This window comes from Callospermophilus lateralis, chromosome 8, assembly GCF_048772815.1.
Source record: "Callospermophilus lateralis isolate mCalLat2 chromosome 8, mCalLat2.hap1, whole genome shotgun sequence".
Classification (NCBI taxonomy): Eukaryota; Metazoa; Chordata; class Mammalia; order Rodentia; family Sciuridae; genus Callospermophilus; species Callospermophilus lateralis.
In genome coordinates, this window is record NC_135312.1 from 20,061,200 (window position 1) to 20,084,697 (window position 23,498).

General features: G+C 33.0%; 1 protein-coding gene across 2 annotated transcripts in view; it reads left to right on the forward strand.

Annotated features, from left to right (window-relative positions):
• Window positions 1-22,202, forward strand: part of Tbc1d19 (TBC1 domain family member 19) — a 139,955-nt gene extending 117,753 nt beyond the window's left edge. For both annotated transcript variants that reach the window (XM_076864836.1, XM_076864837.1), the window contains 6 exons: window positions 3,582-3,614; window positions 7,414-7,523; window positions 9,696-9,787; window positions 16,308-16,423; window positions 20,962-21,032; window positions 21,998-22,202. In XM_076864836.1, the coding sequence (XP_076720951.1) occupies window positions 3,582-3,614; window positions 7,414-7,523; window positions 9,696-9,787; window positions 16,308-16,423; window positions 20,962-21,032; window positions 21,998-22,072 (497 nt within the window). In that variant the 3' untranslated portion in view covers window positions 22,073-22,202. The remainder of the gene's footprint in view (window positions 1-3,581; window positions 3,615-7,413; window positions 7,524-9,695; window positions 9,788-16,307; window positions 16,424-20,961; window positions 21,033-21,997) is intronic.
• The last annotated feature ends 1,296 nt before the right edge of the window (window positions 22,203-23,498 follow it).

Genomic DNA, 23,498 nt, shown 5'->3' on the forward strand with positions numbered 1-23,498 from the left:
ACTTACCCACATGTCTCCAGCAGAAAGTGGCGGAGCCAGAATTGCACAGCATCGTGAGCTCACCAGGGCGGTACCTCAGCCAGGCCAGTCAGCTGAAACACAAGTTCTCCTGAACTCATTGCCTGCAGTGAGGAGCAGAAGACTTTCTAGGAGGGAAAGAGTCAGAGAGATGTTTCTAGGAGGAGTATGTTGAAAATCTTGAAGGGGTGAGTCAGGGACAGGGCTGGAAGTGGAGAATATTGTCTATAGTCCTTGTCCTGCACCCAGAGACAGGAAGGGTAACAATCAATTTGGGAGAGTTAGAGGTATGTTTATGGGACAAGGAGGAAGAATAAAGCTGCTGACATTAGAGTTAAGCACCCAAGAACCAAAAGGGGGCATATGACATTTTGGTGCCAGGGCTAAGGGATGAGTCCAGAGTAGAAATGGCTCAAAGTTTTCTCCCCTGAAAAATGAGGGAGGTAGCAAATCATTTATAGAAATAGGGTCTCTGGAAGGAGGCTCAGAATACTGGGCTTTTAAAGTTTGGATTATATGTTAATGACGAGAATACTGACAGAAAGAATGAAAGTAAGTCTGATGCAAGGTAGCTATGCTTAAAGAATGGACAGGAGAGATAATTAGTCAAAAACAAAAAACTGAACAGTAGAAGTTTCTCAGTGATAAGGAGCCTGATTTGCATAATGTCACCAGTGCTATGGTATGGTTAAGTTTGAGAAGAAACTTTCAGTTCCTGTGAGGCCATTAACTACAATGCTCAAGAAAAGGAGACCTCTACATTTAGCAATAAATAAGAAGTTTGGACCCAGAGGTGGAAAATTGTTTGAAAGCATTTCTTGATATATGAGGAAGTATAGGGAGTGAATAGAATTAGTTTTCTTTTTTAAAAAATTAAGTTGGCTTCAAAGGAAGAAGAGAGATTATACATTTGTTTGACAAAAAGGGTCTGGGAAGAAAATGGACTTTTGATGGTGAGTATGATCATAATGTGAAGACATTTATAATATTCTTGGCTGAAATTTTGCAGTGATATATGAGATGAGAGATAAATATTTTGATAGAACTTACCAATCCATTTCTAAAGACAGACCACACCATTGTCCATCTCAAGATTAGATATGTTCTATAAACATCCCTGCCTCTGACAATCATCACAAGAAGCCCAGGGCTTCCAGGTCACCCCTTATCTAGTGAGTCTCACCTCCCAGTCTTCAGTGCTCTTTTACAGTGAGGCCTGCTCTTCTCCTCCCTAGCTTGGACCTCCCATCCTCTCTCTTTCCTCCATTATTTTTCTTTGTAGCATTTAAAACTATCTGGCATGTACTCACTTATTTTATGATGACTTTCCTTCCATAATAAAATGTCAGCTCCAGTACTTAGTTAGAATAGTGTTCAATACATATTTGTTGAACAATGCATAGAGAAGGAGTTGGGAATAATTGATGGAACAGGATTCCAAAGCAGGTATTGGCAAATGTTTTTAACAACCTGCCAAATGGTAAATCTTTTAAATCTTGCTAGCCACAGTCTCTGTTCCATATTATTCTTTGTTTTATAAATAATACTTTAAAAAATGTATAAGTCATTCTTAACTCACAGACCATATATAAACAAGCTGCTCAGTGACCTTAGCTTACCAACAGTTGTTAAAGTCAAGGAAACAGGATTCAAAGCACAGGTAAAGAAAATAGCTCTGAAAATGAAAAGGGGTGTGTCTTCCTCTGAGAATGAAAGTGAGAAAAAAATGAAATACAAAGAGCAGATCAAAAGAATTCATGTCAGTGACAGCCTTCTCATACAGGAAAAGTAAGGTCTGCTTGCAAAGTGGGAAAGTTCTAAAAGAATATGTTGGCAAATCAAATAGAGATCAATAAGACAATTGATAAGCACCACAGGATTCAGCCAAAGTTAGACAATATAAATCTGTGCAGTGTGCTATAAAACTGAGGGGAGATGGGAAAAGTTAGGTCCCAAGAATTTTTGGTTGTGATGTTAACAAACTTCTGAAGCATACTAGTTAAGAAAAAAATAATAATTAGATTTCTCTTATGTTATTTTTTTAATTTAAATATTTCTAGAAACAAAGAAAAGTGAACTACTGTATGAGTGTTAATACCAACAATTAACATTTATTACAGGTCTAAGCTATTCATTAATGACTAAGCAATGGTCATTATCTCATTAATCATCCTAAATAGGTTCTAGCATTATCTCTGATTTGCAAATAAGGGAGCTGAAGCTTAGAAAAACTTACCCAAAGGCACACAGAGCTCTTAAGTGACAGTCAAATGAAGCCAACCCAGTTTGGCTGATGTCCAGTCATGCTCTTCATTAATTGCAGTATGGTGCTGATTAGTGAACTGATATCAACATGGCAGGAGGTTTCTGGTAACAATTATAGTTCTCACCCTGTCTTAGTCAGCATTTTTATATTGTCTTAGATGAGGACATAGATAGTGCATATATCAAATTTTCCAGTAATATGAAATCAGGAAGAATAGGAACACATTAGATAACAGTCATGAGAATCCAGAATTATCTCCAATTAGAATGGTTCACCAAAGAAAAATTTAGCAGAGATAAGAATGTAATCCTTTACTTAGGTCCAGAAACCACTTCCCAAATGTACTGTCTTAGCTGTGGGGTATGTAGGAAGAAAAATGCCAACAGATTTTAGGCATTCCCATTAAGGTCCATGATTAACTGTGGCTTGCCCAGAGAAAATTAGATAGGAAGCTATTTAAGACCACTTCATCTGAGGAGTAATTAAAGAAACTCATGAAGTCTTAGAGCTAAAAGCTCCTATGGTGATGGGGCTAGAAAGAGAGCAAATGTTTCTGAAAGTTTTCATATACTCTAGAAGATAAATTAGACTTGTTCTGTGTGACCTTTGTGGTCAGAACTAGGAATAAGAAGTAGGCATTACTGGGAGCCAGAGTTTGACTTGGCATGAGAAATAATTCTCCCCAAATTAACCAGTGCAAAATTATACTCATTGCATTGGGAGTTAATGCATCCCCTATTGCTGGACATGTTTTCAACTGAGACTGAACTATCATTTCTTAGAACTTACTCTAGATGACCTGCCAACACCAAGTCTTTGTCTCTAAACGTGTCAAATGAATAAAACAATTCTATATCATTTTTCAAAAAAGTAAACTCATCTTTCTTCTGTACTGTTTGCAACCTGATTTAGTGCAGTGTTAGGTGTACAGTGATATATGTTACAGAAATACTGTTTTGAACCTAGACTGTACAGATTCTGATTTTCTGACAAGATGTTTAGTACACTGAGTTACTCTTTGAGTATTTCTCTGAAAAGGGTGTGTACTTTACTTGTAATTCTTGCCAAAGATTATACTGAATTTGTACTATTTTCCTGCCAATATTTCTTCTAAACTATCTCCCATATATAATTTGTAGTAAATTCCCTAAATATTCGTGGTGTTTTCTGTAATGTTTTTCAAGAAGAGCCTTGAAAACCTTATTTCTATTCTAAAACCCTAATTCTATTTGTGGTTTTAATTCTTTAAAGTTTACCTAATAAACAGAGGTATACTACTTTTTTTTATATTTTTTAGGTGTCATCCCTTTTCATGGATTTTCCATGTATGGTAAGTTGGGCTTTAAAATGTTCATTGTTGAAAATTTATGTATAAATAGCTATAAAATATGCATCATTTTTAAAATTAAAAAATTAAAAAACAAATATAACACTATATAGTATATCATCACACACTTAACAAATTATTATGAGCATTTCTAAACATTGAGTTTAGTATTTGTTTATCTGTCCAATTTTTAAAAATCAAAAATAATAGGTCATTGTAATTGTTTAGTTGATGATTGTTGCATAGATTAGAGATAGAATACTTTAAGTTTTTTTTTCTGAGGTTTACCATCTGATTCTAATCCAGTGAAACAGAGACACCCATTGTTAACTCTAATAGGTATAAAATCAGTTTGCTTAAATTCCTGAACTAATTCTTATATGAGTCTTAAAAAAAAAAAAGAAGAAGAAGAAGAGGTCAGAAAGAATCTGAAGGGAGGAACAATACTGAATTTGAGCTCATGATTTCTCCAGATTACTGGTGTGCACAGCAACAATGGCATTGGAGCATTTGGTTATCCTCTGGAAAAGGCATGTGCAGGAGTGAGAACGCTGAGTGCCTCATGGGCCCCACTTGCATTGAGTGAGAAATGCAAGAAGCTTAACAAAGAGTAGGAAAAGAAGGGATGCTCTACACTAAAATCACTTGATTTTAATATGTTCATGTATTACACATAAACTTGTTATTGTCCCCTTTATCTCTACCCCTTCCCTTTAGAATAAATAGAAGTACTTAAATGTTTTACCTTTGTAAAAAGAATCAGCAATAAATTAGCACTTTTCTTTTTATAAAAGCACCTTCATGTTTCCATCAGACAGTCAAGGTGAATGACATAAAACTTTTTAACAACTTACAATGAAAAGAATACTGAATAAAATTTTATAACAGTGTCCTTCCCACATATTTTTTATAAATATGAAAAATCTAAAATAGAAAAGCTACAAAGCTTGAGAGTACAATTTTTTTACCTCTAATAATAACAAATATTAGCCTTTTTATCCTTTTTTTAATAATTCTAACTGCAGGGATTTTCCAAGTAAATAGTTTTTAGGCGTACTTGAGTAATTTGACAATACTTGATGCTGCATAAGTTTAAATTTTCTAGCAATTGTCAGTGCTCAAAATATATCATGGAGGGCTAAGGATATAGCTCAGTGGTAGAACACTTGCTAGTGTGCAGAGGCCCTGTGTTCAAGATCCAGAACCACAAAATTAAAACAAACAAACAGAAAACAAGAACTAAGCCAGGCTTGGTGGCCCAGGTCTGTAATACCAGCTATGCAAGATGCTAAGGGAAGAGGATCCCAAGTTCAATGCCAGTCTGGGCAACTTCAAGAGACCCTGTATTAAAATAAAATTTTAAAAGGAATGGGGATGAGCCTCCAGTACCACAAAAAGAATGTTTTCTTTTGTTTTGTTTTAATCCTTGGAGTTAGGATCTGACTTTTCACTTTCATGGTCATTTAAATAGGCTAAGGAGAAAACATGAACTAAAGAAATAGATGGTGCTAAATGTTTGATGTAGGTTTATGTGTACCATTTTAGAAAATTGTTTTAAGCAAGTACAGATACTAAATTAAGTAGCAACTAGTCATTTAAAATGAGTATCTAGAATAATCATAGATCATCCCTAAGAAACTCAAGTTAATACTTTACCACTTCGCTTTTAGTTTCTGTTTTTTGTTTTATTTTTTAGTTATGCTACTTAAATTTTCAAAAATTTATTCAAAACTTTTCTCTAATTTAAATTGCCTTCTGTTCTCCCATTTATATAGACTAGTATATAATTATAATTGTTATTATGATTTCATAAATAAATTCCTACAATACAGTATTTAATTTGTTGAATAAACTAACGAGTTAAACTTATTTTTATGTAAGAACCAAATAAGGAAAAATTCTTGAGATTAAAAAAAATTAAATCATGTAGAAGATTTTTTACATACTATATATAATAGATTAAAGTTTTTCTATTTCATAGCTATATAAGGAAATTCAGCATAAACAATTGTGTTATCCTGATTAATAATTAATTTTATTTTTTTGTATCATAAATGTTTTTTAGAAATGTGATTTTTTTTTAAGTTTTTTCTTCAATCCTTCATTGGAAACAGTCACTAAAAATTTCTAAACTCATAAAATCTTCAGATTCAGCTTATAGATTTTTATGTATCAATTTATGTATAAATAGCTATAAAATATGCATCATTTTTAAAATGAAAATAAATTCTAAGCTTTCACTTTGAATTTATATTAATGCCATGTATTTGTGCCACATTGCTTTCTCTTAGATTGTAATTGCAATTAGAACATGAATTATTCTTTTAAAATGTATGAAATACCCTAATTTGGGCAACTTTAATAAGTGGCCACTTATTTTGATAAGTTTTTAAAGTTAGTTTTTTAGTGGTAAGACATGCCTGTCTTCTTAAACTTTATATGTCTCTCTACAAAATATATATTACATGTTTTTCTATGTGTATGTATATAGTTATTTTTATATTTATTTAACTATCTCAAAATGTTTCTCTCTCGCCCTTCAGAAAATGTAAATTTTTTTTGGCAATGATAGTTTTCAGTGACTTATTAATCATTAATACTGTATATATTGCTCTTTATCTCAGATAATTGAATTTTTATACTTACAGACATTTAAAATAGTTTACTATTTTTCCTTTCATTTTGTCAAAAAAGAAGAGATCTAAATTAGCTCCCTGATATCCTGGCTTACTTAATGCCCACTGCCTTCTGGGGCGTATTATAAGTTCTCAGAACTTCTAATTTGTTGAATTTATATCATTTAAATAACCCTAAAAGAAAGACATTTTTATCAAAATTAATATATAAGTAATGCAGTTTTGTCTCTCTACATAATAAATGTGTTTGTGCTACATAAAATTCATGAAGCTTGAAAAGAAGGCAAGTGTGACAATATTTGTCAGCATAGAATAGTCCTGTGGTCAGGTCAGTCTCCCAGAGTAGCACTTTCCTGCTGTGGGATATCTGGTTGACTTGATCCACCTGTGTGTAATTGCCAAGAACTAGGTGCAGAAGAAAATGTACTTCAGTGTTCACTAGAGAAATAAGTTCTCTGGCAGAGCATTGTTTTAAGTCAACGAAAAGTCTCTTGCTCTACATAGAGATATGCTAATATAGATCAATAGTGTCAAAATATTACTCATAATCTTTATTTTCAAATTGTGTTAATTGAAGTCCTTGATTCTAAAAGATAGTCATATTTTAACTTACCCGACTTCCAGAATTAAAAGTTTTGAAAAGTTGCTTAAATCTTTTGTGGGACAAAGTAAAAATGAGTTGTCTAATTGTCACTTTCTTGTTACTTAAAAAAAAAAAAAAAAGGAGTTGCCAATGTGCTGTTGTAAATTCTAGGACAGCTGAGGCAATGGAGGAAGACCCTGTCTCAAAATAGAAAGTCCTGGGGATGTAACTCAGTGGTGGAACACTCCTGGGTTCAATCCCCAGTACTGTAAAAAAAAAGAAAAAAGGAAATAAAAAAAAAGGACTGGACTTTATGCAGTTCTTAAATATTACTTTTAATTTTTAGTATCCTTATATAATTCTGTTCTGTCATTCTCAGCCTACTGTTAAAATGGGATAATAGTTTATAATTTAATGACTCAACTTTCACCTGTGCCAAAATGAAAACTCTAGAAAAGATTTTAAACTTATTTATAAATGAATATGATAATTATAAAATATTGATATTGTCTCATATTTCGTGGGCTTATTTTAAAATTTTTAGTAGTTTGGAAGTATTATCAATTAATTTTTTTTCTTTCAGTTGCACCACTTTGTTTTCTATATCATGAACCTTACAAATTGTATCAGATATTCCGTGAGATGTATGTACGTTTTTTCTTCAGACTCCATTCCATCTCTTCTCATCCTTCTGTAAGTTCATAAAAAGTTTGGTTCTTATCATACTCCAATCTGTTCTTTCCTTTAAGAAAAGTCTCCGACTCAAATTATAAAGCCAAATTATAAAGTTTGTGATTTCAAACAACATATTTCTGTAGAATAAACAAAAGAGAAGAAAATCATATTTAAATATTTTTGCTAATAGGAAAAAGTTTCTTCTCAACTACATTTAATTTAATCTTTATATATTCAAAGAACAAACATAGAATATCTGCATTACTATCCTTGACAAGAATGCCCACCCTCTTTGCTGATTTGCTCATCTGTGAAATGAGGTTAGTACTATACCATCCGTGGTGCTGTAGAGCAGTCTACAAAGCACGGAGTGTAGTTAAGACTTGGCTCATTGCAGGTACTCAGTAAGTAAATGGCTGCTGCTTTCATTGTTATTATTATAGTTATCATCATCTCTTCTTTTTTAATGAAAATCAAACATTTATTTATGACTTGTTTTTCAGTTTCTTATTAGACTATTTATCAATTACTGTCGTAGATAGATGTTTTCTATGTATTTATTCATTGTAAAGCACCTTTGACCTCAGTATGAGAGTCAAGGAAAAGCTTACCAGGAGTTGCATATTTTTATCTGTTTTATTTTCTGCTCCTTTCTGCTATCTTTTCCCCCTTCCTATAAACCTGAGTAAAGGCAGAGTTTATTTCATTCTGTTATGCTTTTCCCCAGCTTTGAATTCAGTTTGCCCTACCTGTGATTAACTTGACTGCCTCTCTAGAAGTATTCAATTGGAATATGTCTCAAGGCTACCATGTTTCTCCACAGAGACGATTGTGTTACTGCTGCTAATCAAATAACTGCTCTTTGTCCCCTGCTCCCATTTTAAGACTATATCCCTATTGCACATTTCTTATGTACAGTTTTGTTCTCCTGCATTGCTAGTGAAACCAGTAGCAATGGTTTGTCAAGTAACAGAGTCACAGATAAACAAAGCACCACCAATTAACTTGGGCTTCTTCTTGGAGAATTGATTTAGTTATTACCTTACATTAATGGTTAATATAGAATAATCAGAAATGTTAATAATTAATATCAATAAGTCACTTCTCTAATAGTTTTTTGTTAGAATCAGATTTTTTAATCTCATATTCTATGTCATGTAATGCTTCAGAGGAAAGAAAGAAAGGAAAAAAAAAAGAAAAAACTGACCCTCCAATTCATTCCATGGTGTTCTCCCTATGCAGAGCATGAAGCCTGACCCTGAGCAGCTCTGTATATCCCTTCTCTCTGTATGCTGGCCCTGAGGTGTCCCTTTTCAGCTAATTGATTAGGTCAGCCCTGCCCTACCCTTTGTTTATTCAGTGAAATAAAGACAGGCCGTCTTCTTTTCTGGCTTTCAGCCACACTGAACTATTTGGAGCCATGTCAACTTATTTCTTCAGAAATTCAAAAAGAGGATTAAAACTTCTTTACCAAGATCAACCCCAAGGAATGCTAAGCTGCAAAAAAAGGTTTTATTCAGAGTTGTCAAATAATAAACACACTTGAAAAACCATCTGCTTAGTTACTTCTTGTACTTTACAAATAATGCTCTTTACAAAAAGTAGATTTTAGTTAAAAAAAAACTTTATACTAAGTAATCAAACATTCTTGTTTGATAACTTCCTGATGCAAATTTCAAGCAGTCAGCACTCAGTCTTTTCAAAGAAGGAGTGAAAAGAACAGCAAATATTTTCCTGAGAGGGTGAGGCTGGAGAGAAAGAGACATGTGGAGAGAGTAAAGGATATGGTCATAGCACCAGGAAAATACTTGGAAACTGGAATGAATTCAGAAAAAAAAAGAAATAATAATAATTTTGTTGGATGTTCATAATAATATGTAGCTTACAAAGAAGCAGATTGTCTGTAAAGTGATGTTACCTTGGGCTCTCCAAGTATTACATAGGAGGTTAGTATGGAGGCTGTTGTTAAAAGGAGAGTTCTTAGCATATCTTTGAGTACACAAAGAGAGATAAAATGTATCTTTAAATACACTGTTAGAGATCCATTAGTGCATTCCCTGTTTTTGACCTTTTAACAATATAAAGACTATTTCTGTTCATAGTGTCCTGTTTTCCATTTTGAGTAATGAGTTGGCATAGTTAATTTTTAAATACTAACCCGTTTCTCTTATGATTCATAATTATATGCAGGGTATTGTGTCACTCTGTTTGCTGTTTGAGACCCTCCTTCAAACATATCTCCCTCAACTCTTTTATCATCTACGTGAAATTGGGGCTCAACCGTGAGTATTATTCTCTCTTAACAAGAATAGATTCAAAGGTACCTTGCAACAGATGAAAGGATAAAGAAAATGTGGCACATATATACAATGGAATATTACACATCCATATAAAAGACTTTATGGCATTTGTGAGTAAATGGATGGAATTGGAGACTATCATACTAAGTAAAATAAGCCAGTCCCAAAAAATCAAAGACCAAATGTTCTCTCTGATATGTGGATACTAACACAAAATAAGGAGTCGTGGACAAGTACAAATTCATTGAATTAGACAAAGGGGAATGAAGGGAAGAGAGGAGGGGAATAGGAAAGAGTAGAATGAATCAGATATAACTTTCCTATGTTCATAAAGGAATACACAACCAGTACAACCACAAGAATGAGATCCTAATTAGAATAAGTTATACTCCATGTATGTATAATATATCAAAATACATTCTACTGTCAAGTGTATCTAAAAAGAACAAAAAATTAAATAAATAATAAAAATAAAAGTAACACAAGTATTAGAAAACAAAGAACCAAGTAAATTCTAATTCAGGGAATTAATGATATGCTTCTTTGACAACAAACTTATCTTCTTAAAAATCTCCTTATTTTACCCCAGTTTTGTTTTTTGTTTTTGTTTTCTTGTGGGGCAGGGGGAACCAGAGATTAAACACAGGGGGCTTAACCACTGAGCTACTTCTGCAGCCCTTTTTATTTTTTATTTTGAGACAGGATCTCACTGAGTTGCTCAGGGCCTCAATAAGTTGCTGAGGCTGGCTTTGAACTTGAAATCCTCCTGCCTCAGCCTCCTGAGCTACTGGGATTACAGGTGTGCACCACTACACCCTGCTTGCCTCAGTGTTTATTGGTAGTTTTCATGTGTAATAGTATGTATGTTAATTAAATAGAATATGGTTCTTAAGTTTTAGGAGCATAGGATTTCACTGTGGAGTTAATAAAAGCTACAAAACAACCCTCACACACACACACAAACAAGAATAGTTTTACATCAGAAAGCTATTTTTTCATCATGGTAAAGCACTTGCAAATATATAGTAATTCTTTAGTAAAATCAAGCTAACAATTTTTATTATTATAAAATAATAGTTATCAAGTAGTAATTGTAACTGCAATGTGCAAAAAATTCTTGAAAGAATTACTAAAATCCTAATAAAATCTTATTCATTAGGTTCTTTATCTCTGGTACAAGAATCACCAAAATGAACTAATTTCTATTCATAAGGAAAAATATTAGCCAAAACTGAGGCAAACATTTGTAGAAACAAATACAACCTGAGAAATGTGATAATGCTAAAATTAAACCAGGATAGAATAAATTGATCAGAGAACATCCTATGAAAGTTCTACAGGTTAAAGTCTTTTGTTAAAGGAAACCAAATTATTTAACTACCTAATGGTTGTCCTATGATTTCTCCTTCTAGAAGTTTGAATTTTCTTCTCTGATCTCAGTATTAGTTATAGGTGAATAGCTCTGGACTTCAATATTATAGATTCTGTCTCATTTTTTAAATATTTTTTTCAGTTGTAGATGCACACAATATCTTCATTTTTGATTTATTTATTTTTATGTGGTACTGAGGATTGAACCCAGTGCCTCACACATGCAAGGCAAGCGCTTGACTACTGAGCTACACCCCAAGTCCCTGGTTTTGTCTCTTTTTAAATAACCATGTCTGAAGTTTCAAAATGATTTATCAGTGTTTTGTTCCTGTCTTCTCCTCTGAGCTACCATGTTTCTCTGTTAAAAAGACCCCATTTGAAAAGAGCTTTACTCTGAGGCCACTGAAAGAGTTAAGGGGAAATAAAATAATGTAGTATTTGTCTTCTCTACACTATGTTTTTTTTTTTTTTTCACTAGATTGAGCACATTTAGTTTATTGCTAAAAAACTAAAATTCTGGTATTTTTTCCTAATCTAATTTATACACTTTAATCATTAAAAGGAACAACTTTCAATGACTTATGACAAACATTGACATTCTTATGGAGAAGGAAATATTAAAATTCCTATAGTCATAGTATAAATCAAAGGTTTTCATAATGAACTGATCCAATTGGAAGGTTTTTCATTTTGAGTTTAATTTCTTTAATAGCTATAGAACTAGTCAGGTTATTCATGTCTTCTTGAGTGAGCTTCTATAGTTTATGCATTTTATCTAAGTTATTATACTTATGTACATAATTAATCATAATATTCACTAATTATTCTTACTTAGGTTTTCATATCTGTAGAATCATTGCTGACTTCGCCTTTCTGATTGTTGAGATTAGTATTTGTATCATCTCTCTCTTTTTCTTGATGATTCTGACTAAAGGTTTATTTAGTTTATTCATCTTTGGAAGAACCAGTTTGGGGCTATATTGACTTTTCTCTTGTTTCTCTTTTTCAATTTCGTTGATTTCTGCTATTTTATTTATTCCTTTATTCCTTATACTTGCTGTAGGCTTAATTTGCTCTTGTCTTCCTACTTGTTTAAGGTAGATGTTTAGATCATTGGGACCTTTTAGCATTAATATTATAAATTTCTTATATAAGCATTAATATTATAAATTTCTTTCAAAGTACCACTTTACCCCACCTAATAAATTTTGATATGCTGTCTTTTCATTTTCATTCAATTCACAGTGCTTCTTAATTTCTCTTGCGACTTCCTCTTTGACCATTGATTATATGGAAGAATATTGTTTAATTTCCAAATATTTGAAAAGAATAATATCTTTCTGTTACTGATTTATATTTTAGTTCTGATACAGTTAGACAACATACTTCATATGATTTCAATTCTTTTAACTTTGTTGAAGTTTAGCATATACATTGGCAAATTTTTCATGTGTACTTGAAAAGAAGTTTTCGTCCCACAAGTGTTGGGTAGAACATTTTATAAATGTCAATAAAACCAGGTTTATTGATAATGTAGCACAAGTTTTCTGTGTACTTCTATACCCTCCTTAATAATTTTCTATCTACTTTTCCTATTGATTATTGAAAGGACTATTAGAGTCTCTAATTATAATTGTGGATGTTGTCATTTTCTTTCACTGTTATATATGTTTTTACTTTACATATTTCAAAAGTCTGTCTTTAGAAGAACTGTGGTACTATTATTATCTTGTAGTGTCGTTCTTTATTCCTAGTAATAAATGTACTTTACCTGATTAATATAGCCATTCTAACTTTCTTTTGATTAGAATTCTCATGATATATTTTTTCTATTCTTTAACTTCTAACCTATCAATTATCAATGCCGTTATTTCTTAAGTGGATAGTATAATGTTATTGGTATGGAATGTACTATTTTGAGTTTTCTGTTTGTTCCATGTATCCTTTTCTTTTTTCTGCCTACTTTTGAAATTTGAGTAGTTTTTATTCAATTTTATTCTGCTATTGAATTATTATTTGTACTGTTTTTTAAAAATTGTTTTCAATAGGTACCATATGATTAAAGTATATGTCTTTAAGTAATCATATAAAACTTCAAATAACTCCAGGCCTGGATGGCTTCGCAAATTCTACTAAACATTACAGTAAGAAATAATTTTAATCCTTCTCTGCTTGCTATCAAGATCTTTTGTTCTCAGCAGTTTAATCATGATGTAGTCAGGCATGGACTTTTAAAATTTTTCCTGTTTAGGGTTTGTTGAGCTTCTTAAATCTATACATTTATGTCTTTTGATAAATTTGGGGAGTTTTCAACCATTAATCCTTCAATTTTTTTTTCCTGTACCATACAAATTCTCCTTTTCTTCTGTGATTACAGTGACATAAATGTTAACTTTTGATGATGTCCCAAAGGTCCTCAAAGCTCTATTCATTATTTTCAATACTTTTTCCTTTATGATTCAGATTAGACATTTCTCTGTTGACCTATACCCAAATTCATTCTTTCCTCAGACTTTCCCATTTTGCTATCAGATCTATCTAGTAATTTGGTTTTTTGTTTCTCTGGGGTTTTAGGGTTTGTTTGGTTGGTTGGTTGGGTTTGGGTTATTGTATTTTTTAGTCCTACAATTTTCATTTGGTTCTTCTTTATTAAAACTCATAGAACTGTACATTTATAAGGGCACATTCTACTTAACATGAATTATACCCCAGTAAGCTTCATTTAAAAAAAAAAAAAACAAAACAGATGTTCTGTTTTCTGTGTATCTATGTTATATGTGTGTGTGTGTGTGTGTGTGTGTGTGTGTGTAATACATTCAGAATTTCAGTAAAATGAAACTAGTTGAAGATAATAATTTATTTAGACTTAAAAGTCAAATGCAATTTTCAAGTATTAAGATATCTAGTGGCCAGGGCTGGGGATATGGCTCAAGTGGTAACGCACTCACCTGGCATGCACAGGGCGCTGGGTTCGATCCTCAGCACCACATAAAATAAAGATGTTGTGTCCACCGAAAACTGAAAAATAAATATTAAAAAATTATCTCTTCTCTCTCTCTCTCTCTCTCTCTCTCTCTCTCTCTCTCTCTCCCTCCCTCCCCCCCCCTCCTCCCTCTCTCTCTCTCTCTAAAAAAAAAAGGGTATCTAGTGGCCAAAAGCTTCTTTGTGTCTATAAGGAAATACTTTAAAACCAACAAAAAAGCTTAATTTGTCAATACTATTGCCTAAATGCACTTCATCATGTTAGGCCAATAGTTATCTGGTTTTGAGAAGTTTCTGAAACTTAGTGGTCTTTTTTAGTCTTAAGAGAATTAGTACTGTGACAGCAGCCAAGAACCTTGGGGTCTCTTTTGCCTTTTATTTTTTTTATTTATTTTTTTTTTTCTTTTTGGTACCAGGGATTGAACCCAGGGGCACTTAACCACTGAGCCATATCCCCACCCTTTTTTATTTTTTATTTTGAGACAGAATTTTGCTAAGTTGTTTAGGGCCTCACAAAGTTGCTGAGACTAGTTTTGAATTTGCAATCCTCCTGCTTCAGCCTCCTGAGCCCCTGGGTTTACAGGTGTGTGCCACCATACCTAGCTCTCTTTTGCTTTCTTAAGAAAGTAGTACAGATATTTAGCAATATAGTGTTAGAGTAATTCCAACATATAGTTTGACTAGCATTTATCAGTGTCTATCAATTGGATGCTCTTAGGTAATATAGAAATATGAGGGATTGTCATCTCCCAAGGTACTAGAATCAAGGAGCTCATTTCCTGATTTCAGAGAGAAACTAATTATAATATAAGTAACTTATAAATAGTGGGATTTCATACTTCTTAGAATTTTTTTGTAGCAAAAATAGAATTTAATTGAATTTTCCGGTAGATCTTTCAGAGTTCTGATAACCTCCTCACTAAAATGAGGGGTTTGAAATCAGAAATATTTTTCCAAGGTCTGTTAATAGCTGTAAAGCCATTTGTGCTTTAAAACTCCTATTTTATTTTATGCATCCTATAAAGCTATTTGACTGAAATGTAGGAATATAATTTATTAAATTGAAAAAATATAAAATCATGGAGATTTTTCAAAAGACTAATAATGGAACCATCACATGACCCAGCTATCCCACTCTGGTATTTATCCAAAAGAATTAAAGTTAGCATAATATAGGAATACATACATGACCATATTTATAGCAGCATAATTCATAATGCCCAAGTTATGGAACTAGCCCAGGTGTCCATCAACAGATGAATGGATTAAGAACACACACAATAGAGTTTTATTCAGGCATAAAGAAAAATGAAATTTCAAGTTATTTGTAGTAAAATGAATGAATGAAATTTAAGAGCATTATGTTTAGCAAAATAAGTCAGAAGATCAAGAGTCTTATGTTTGCTCTCATATGTGGAGGGAAAAAAGGAAAAGCAGGGTAGGGGGCGTCTCATGAAATTTGAAGGGAGATCAATAGACTAGAGAAAGGGAATGACAGGGAGAGAGCAAAGGAGAGAAAGGGGTGGAACTACAGAATGAAATTGACCAAATTATGTCATGTGCATGTGTAAATATGTCATATTGAATCCCACTATTTTATATAATTATAATGTACTAATTTAAAATATAATTATTAGAAAACAAGAATTTTCATGAGAAACAAAAGACATTAAGTAAATATTTTTACAGAAACAGGAGTGAAAAGTAAAATTGTTTAATTCAAGTACATAAATAAACATTAGCAAAAATATATATGAAACCTTTGAATGAGCAAATATTTTGAATAAAAATTCAGGTTATCTTGGCTTGCCTGAAATTAAGACTATTAGAAGATCAGCTCATTGATTATACTCAGGAAAACATTACGTAGAAGTAGTTTTTATAAAGACTAGATATAACATAAAGGAGGTCCCAGCATACAACATCTTTTTCTTAATAGCTTAAGAATACTAATTGGAAGTCTTGGAGTTTCTCACTGCTGCACTTTTGCAGCTTTTAGGGAAAGGTTGGAGTTTTAAATATCCAGGTGATCTCTAAGACTCTCAGAGGATCGCCTTAATATTATTTGGATGGGATGTTCTGATATTGCCTTTTTGTGAGGAAAAAAAAACCCAGTGATAGAATTAATTTTCATTTTTCCTTCTTACAGACTTCGCATATCATTTAAATGGATGGTTCGAGCTTTCTCTGGATACTTAGCTACAGACCAGCTTTTGCTTTTGTGGGATAGAATCCTAGGATATAACTCTCTGGAAATTCTTGCTGGTAAGAGTAAATACTTTTTTGTGAAATACATGTTGTTTCTATAGTAAGGTCCCCTTCCTTTCTAACAATTGGAGATTGAGTCTACTATTGTATAATTTTTAATGTATAAACATTTAATGTATTTATCTGGTTTAGAAGATAAGTACAGAAATTCTGAAGTCGATATTTCAGTCTTTTAATTGCCCAATACCAGACTACTCCTAGTTTGTCTTTCTTAGCCCTTTTCTCTCTCTCTTCCTCACCTGTCTCTTAGTCTAGCCAGGACTTACTATCTCCCAGCACCTGTGAGTTCTGGGCAGCTTCTTTAGCATTCTGTTGGCTGTGCCCTACTCAACTGTACCTAAAATCCAAACCAAGACTGAGTTTCCCTGCAGAGCTGAAATCTAGTTCTTCTGGGTCTCAAGTTATACTGAATTCAAAACTTTTTGTGTTTTGCTAATAGTCTGTGACTTATGTTCTAGAGTCTGAATTTGCCCTTTTAGGTATTCTCTCTTGACAAAAATAAATTTTTCTTGTTTTTTTTTTCCAGGAAGCCAGATTCATCTCTAATTAATAATTAAGCAGTTCATGCAAAAGATATACATCAAAGCAAATTTATAACACAACATACGCACTCATTATATTATTTTGCTTCTCTTAAGTGCAATAGACTCAGTTATTTTTATCATTGGGATTATCAGGAAACAAAAATAATAATTGGGAAATATTCCTAACAATAGATTGATAGCAGAAAAGTTGGCCTACTATTTTCTTCCTTACCTGAATATTTAATATTTTAAAATCACTGTATGCACTACGTTGGAAATATTGCTTAGTTGAAGGAAAATATGGCTCAAATATTCTCTAGGTACCATATTAACATTTTTTGAATGCTAAGAGGTTTATAATAACTGGGTGGCATTTTGAAAAGGAAAATTAGAATAATAATAAAGTACCGTGAAGATAAATAGCACCCCTGTTGTAATCAGAGATTCTCACTGACTGGGATGTTTTTAACTCCTAGAATCCTTCTCTCAGCTTTTTTTAAAGCCCATACAAATATGAGTGAGAAAAAAAATGGTCTTCCCTCTTCTTTTTTGACCAAATGACAGTGATATGTGTAATCTAGAGATAGAAGGAATGCTAGAGGACATCAGGGTAACTTTTTCTTATCCTCTGTTTGAACCCTTCAGTATCGGGTAATGTGTGCCTTAGCAGGAGGTCCATTTCATTTCCAGATAATATGACTTGTTTAAATGTACTCCTTATAAACTAAGGTTATTTTTATGTTTTTTCTACTATTGTATCCTCACCTCTCCCCAAAGTCTTCCATTTCCAAACTAAGCAGTCTCCTTTTCTGCTACTATTTTCTCAAGTGACAGGACTGTAGACAGTTCACCAAATAGCCTTATTCTGAGTATGCCAAATACTTTTATGAGTATCATATATAGCATTTGATATCATTTCAAAAAAAAATTAAAACTTTAAAAGAAGGGAGCTCAGTATAAGAAAGTACTTTCTAATAACTAGAACTTTCCAAAACTAGAAAGAGCTCTTAAACTGTCACCTGACAAATCAAGGGGTTTTGTAACTTGAAAAAAAAGATTGAATTAGAAAGCCTTCTAGGCCTCTTTCAATTTAAAATCTCTCATCCTATGCCTTATCACCTTCTAGCAGCCTGAAGGAAAAAAGAAATAGATGTCTGTGGAATACTATATTTTCTCTAAACCAGGCACTATGCTAGAAGCTAAATACATTAATGAAAAACATACTGATGAATAGGTAGAACAGTAATCTATACTATTTCATTCATCTACTTTTCCTGAGTATCTTTTAAAAAATCAACAGGAAAGAATTCTAGAACATCTAGAAATGAAACTGGATAAATCTGAATTCCCCTCTCATGGAATTCAGGTAAAAAGCCACAGGGGTAGATAATTTCATATGGAAGTATACAAATTCATTTTTTTTAATATTTATTTTTTTTAGTTGTAGTTGGACACAATACCCTTGTTTTATTTATTTATTTTTTTTTATGTGGTGCTGAGGATCAAACCCTGGGCCTCACCACACGCTAGGCAAGCGCTCTACCACTGAGCCACAACCCCAGCCCCGAATTCATTTTATTTCATACATTTTAGTATGAGTATTTTGGGACCACCTTTTTGGATCAAGTGAGTAATTGGTATTTAAGAATATCTTAATAAATATCTATGGCTTAAATTGCAACAATTTAAAGCAATGGTGTCCATGTTCATAATAGTATAATTAATGAGAATAGTTTAAAAGATAAGACATGAATATTACAGTGTTCACATTTTGTACAAAGCATGATTTTGATCAGAAATATCCAGAAGTATAGATCTTTTCTCCTTGGCAAACAAACCTGTTCTGCAGAAGAACTGGGCAGATTAAACATGAAGCAAACAGAAAGGAACTTCTGTGATGTGACACAAGATAAATAAAGGTTATGAGCACATAAGCATTGTGGATGCTGAGGTCAGTTAGTAAACTGCTTTCTTCCCCTTATCTATCTGCTCTTGGCAAAACAACTTCCCACCATGTAAAGGTCTTTTCTGATATGGTAGAAAATTTGCACGTCCTGTCAAGCTTTCAGCAACTCAGTTCAGTTATACACAGACAAGGCAGTAGTGATCATGTTCCTAGTTCCTCCTATGAGTCCAGATATTAAGAAGCTACATAACTGGCCCGTAGAAAATGGTTTCCTTTGATATGCTTATAAACATGGAGCTCCATGACTTTAAAATACTTTTCTTTTTTTCAGTTAAAGAAAAATTCTTTGTCCCAAATCTCTTGTTACACATTGAATAGTTGCAGATGATTTGAATTTAAATTTTGTTTTACTACTATGCTTTTTTCCTGAGAATTTTCCTCTAACTGGTTCTAATGTTTTTTGCCAGATTTTCCAAAATCTCTTGTTCCCTAAAAAAGTGCCTGAGCTTCCCAATCATTGGTTGCACCCCACCCTGCCTTGGGAAATTAAGAAGCCTCCCTCCTGATAGCCACTCGTCAAGCACAAACCACCTGCTGCCATGGCCAGGACACCATGGTGTCATCCTGCATACCATCTCTGTGGAACCATTCTGAGGGGTAGAAGAACACATCCTGCATAGGAAAGCATATGGATTTTTATGAGTGACTACTGCTTACCTCAGTCTCATTAGTGGCACCATGCAGTGGTTAGGTGCATAGATGCAGAGCCAGAGAAGACTGTTGGCTCTACTGTTTTCTACCTGAGTGACTCTAAACATTCCCCAAGCTCACTGTGCCTCAGTTTCTACATTAGGAAAATTGAGCTAATAGTATTTAATTTATAGAATTGGTATAAGAATTAACTATTATTATTTTCATAGTAAAATATATTTTTAAAAATTCATGTTTGCATGAAGTTTGTATATACCTAGAACCAGGTTCCAAATAATTCTTAATATCTATCACAACTAGTCTCCTAAATTTTAATGAATTGATGAGTAGAGAAAGCACTACTACCACTGGTGATGGGGGAAACAAAGGGAAGAAAGCAAGCATGGTCTCCAGGCAATTCCATCTCCTTATCTGGGTCACCTACCTCTTACTTTACATGGGTTCTTCTATTGTTCATGATTCATTCTCACATATAGTTTTATGGTAATTTATTTACTAATAAGTGTTTAATTTTAGCATGACTTTTACCTTATGTGGATTTTTTAAAATATTTTTTTAGTTGTAGTTAGACACAATACCTTTATTTTACTTATTTATTTTTATGTGGTACTGAGGGTCAAACCTATCGCTTCACACGTGCTAGGCAAGTGCTCTACCACTGAGCCACAACCCCAGCCCTTATGTAGATTTTTAATGAAAATAATATCTGTATTTTCTATGTAATGTATATTATTGAAGTTCAAATTGTTCTATAATCCACTTTTCAAAATTTCATCTTCCTTTTCCTATAGCCAACATTAATGTGTCAAGATCAATCCCAGAGCAGTCCTCCCACAGAAAAATCCATTTGTAACATGAAGAGATCAATGCTGAGTATATAAAATATAAATATAATCAAATATTATAAAAGCATTTTTTTTTTCAGAAAAAAAAGTTGTATTTCCATCAGGAAACTTCCTGGATACATATAAAATGCAATCTGATATACTTACAAATTTGGCTTTCATTGACTTTCCAGAAGCTCCCCAAGGCATTAATAAGAAACACCTGTGTCAAAATAAACCTTTATTTTATAGGATAGTCCTTAGAGCTTCATGCCATGTAAAAACTGTTATAATTTAGTTGTAGGTATGAAAGAAACATTGTGTAAAATGACTATTTTAGGACCACTGAATTTTCCTTTTCCCTGAACTGGCATTCAGTTTGTCTAGCCTTCAGTCACGGATCTCTACGGTAGACAATTTCTTTTTAATCACAAGACCTTAACTCAGAATGCAGGGGTGCAGCTGTGTCAAGCACTGGTCCTGAGCTTTCTGAGTGTCTTGTGGGCATAGCAGGAACTTTGCCAGCTGTTGAGTAGGCCTGCAGTTGAAATAGTGTGCATTCTTTTCCAGTCCTGGCAGCTGCCGTGTTTGCTTTCCGAGCAGTGAACCTGATGGAGGTGACATCACTGGCTGCAGCTGAAGTAAGGATAAGTTTCACTCAGATGGGATGGAAATAGTTCCTGAGAGATTGCCAGGCTCAGTCACTTTAGTATCTGATGCATAGGACACACTTGTAGCCCATTTTTTAACTCTGGTAAAACCTCTAAGTTCTGAGCTAATATTAAGTGTTCATATTTCCCTAAATCCCTTGAAAACAACCTTCTTATGAAGGGACCATATATGAGTTTATTATAGAAAACCATTATTACCATTATAACAAGCAGATACCTAGTAATTTTAATAGAAACTATCGAAGCTGTGTTATGTTTTCTTATTATTGTTTACATCCATGTTATAGAATAGAGAAAAGCCAGTTGAGAGAGTTAAAGAGTGTGTGTGTGGATGATAATAATAAACACATATCAGCTTTTTTGGTTATTTTTATTGTGAGTTAATTATTTAAAGCTGATTTATTTTCAATGGTACAATTTACACCTGAAATATGGTTCAATTAATAGGGCTTACCATATTATTCTATTAGTTCCACTAATAGAAATGTAAATTTTATCCTTAAAATAGCTGCCAACATGCTTTATTTAAAGGGAAGAGGATGTTTATGTGTCTTGCAACTGAATAAATATTAATTCCATCTCAAAATGATTTCCTGAAGTCAGTTACTCCTTAGACTATAATAACGGGTCTAGGATTCATAATGTACGTTTATTTATAGAAGCAAGTTGAAATGTTAGACCTCTTATAAACTCTTGCTACCTTGTATATTTGAAGAAGGCTCAGGCTGTGAAGGTCTAGGTTATTTTCTACTGCACATTTTAGCTTTGTGCACATGTACTAACATTAATGCATTCAGAAAAGAGGGGAGTTGTAGCTTTCATATAGAGATTTAAGATAAATCATGCCAAAACTACATTGTAATGGTGTTTCTATTGTATCTTATTTCCTAGACTTCACTTTGCAATTAATAATTCTTTTTGTTTTTCTATTTCAGGCAGTCCTTGCTGACCTTTCTACTTTAAAAGTTATGCCACTTCTTCAAATTTTCCTGTTTGCTACTGTCACCTGATTTCTTCAAGGTCATTGACAAGACATCTAGTTTTTCATTAGAAACTAATCATGAACTATGCAAACTCTGCATAAAACCAAAATTAAATTTTGCATATAAGCCAATAAAGATCATGTTCCCTCCTGTTAAAGCTAAGTCATTTTTCACTTTTTGAAACAATAATTCTGCACACCAAATATTGCATTGCATGCTGCTGGTTTTCAAGAGAGAAGCAATAAACATACCTTCTGCTACATTGAGCTTACTATATCTATAATCCTGACTTGTTAAAGGCATGTAAGAATATATGCAATAAGAACTAAAGATGCTGTAATAAACTTCAAGAGGTCATGTAGCTTCTTGGACAATTCTTTTATGTCAGTGTATAAACTTATCCCTAGATAATGTATTATAAATGTTTATAAATGTCTTACAAGTTGCTCTTCCCCCAGAACCAGGGGTAGAATATGATGTGAGAAGGCCTGAAAAAGGTACACTTTTGATATTAGTAACTTTTCACTCACTAGGGATTTTCTGCCCTCTCCATTTTATTTCTCCCTTAAGCATCTCTACTGGGAAAGGTTTAATACTATTTTCTCCATCTAGCAATATTTTATTCTTCACTCGCTGAAAGTCAGAACATTATAGAGATTTCCCTCTGCACTTCTCAATCTTCCATCTCTTGTTTAGAAGCTGAGGCCTGTTGTCAGTTTCTTTTTTTCTAGAAGAACACAAAGAGGGCACCCCAAGGAATGACGGGAAAGAAGAACCAAAACCACATCCATTGCTGCTGGAGCTTGAGTTAACAAGATCCACTTCTAGGCCGAGCAGCTGAAGTAGACACTCAACCCAGAACTGAAGCCATGATGCAAGGCATTGTGTTGTATTTTGGTCTTCATTATAAGTCTAGGGCCTTATTTTATATTACTTTCTAAAGAACCACCTTTTCAATAATATGGAATAATAGTATGTGAAAAAAAATCCAAAACCCATTGTCTTCTGACTATAGGTTCAAAGTCAAGAGGCTGATCACTTTAGTAAAACTGTAAATCAATAGATAAGATTCTTATTGACTAGGATTTTATTAAGCTTAATCTAAATGTATTTCATGAATATTTTATTTTAACAGTATATATTAGGAAATGTATGAAATTTAGCACAAAACTATAAAGGTGATGAAGTTTAGTATAACTAGTTTATTGATTTGAAAATCTATTTATATAGTTATATTCATCAGGTATTTGTTGACTTTCTAAGTAGTAAATATTGTGATTGATTTTTTTCCATGACGACTATCACACCTGATTGATTCTTAATAAATTCCATTTTACTCTTTTGAAGGTGACACATTTATAACATGCTTTGCCATTGAACATGTACAAATGCACATACATGGAGAGGATAAGTATACATCTATGACTGTTATCACTCACCTCCCTCATTCTAA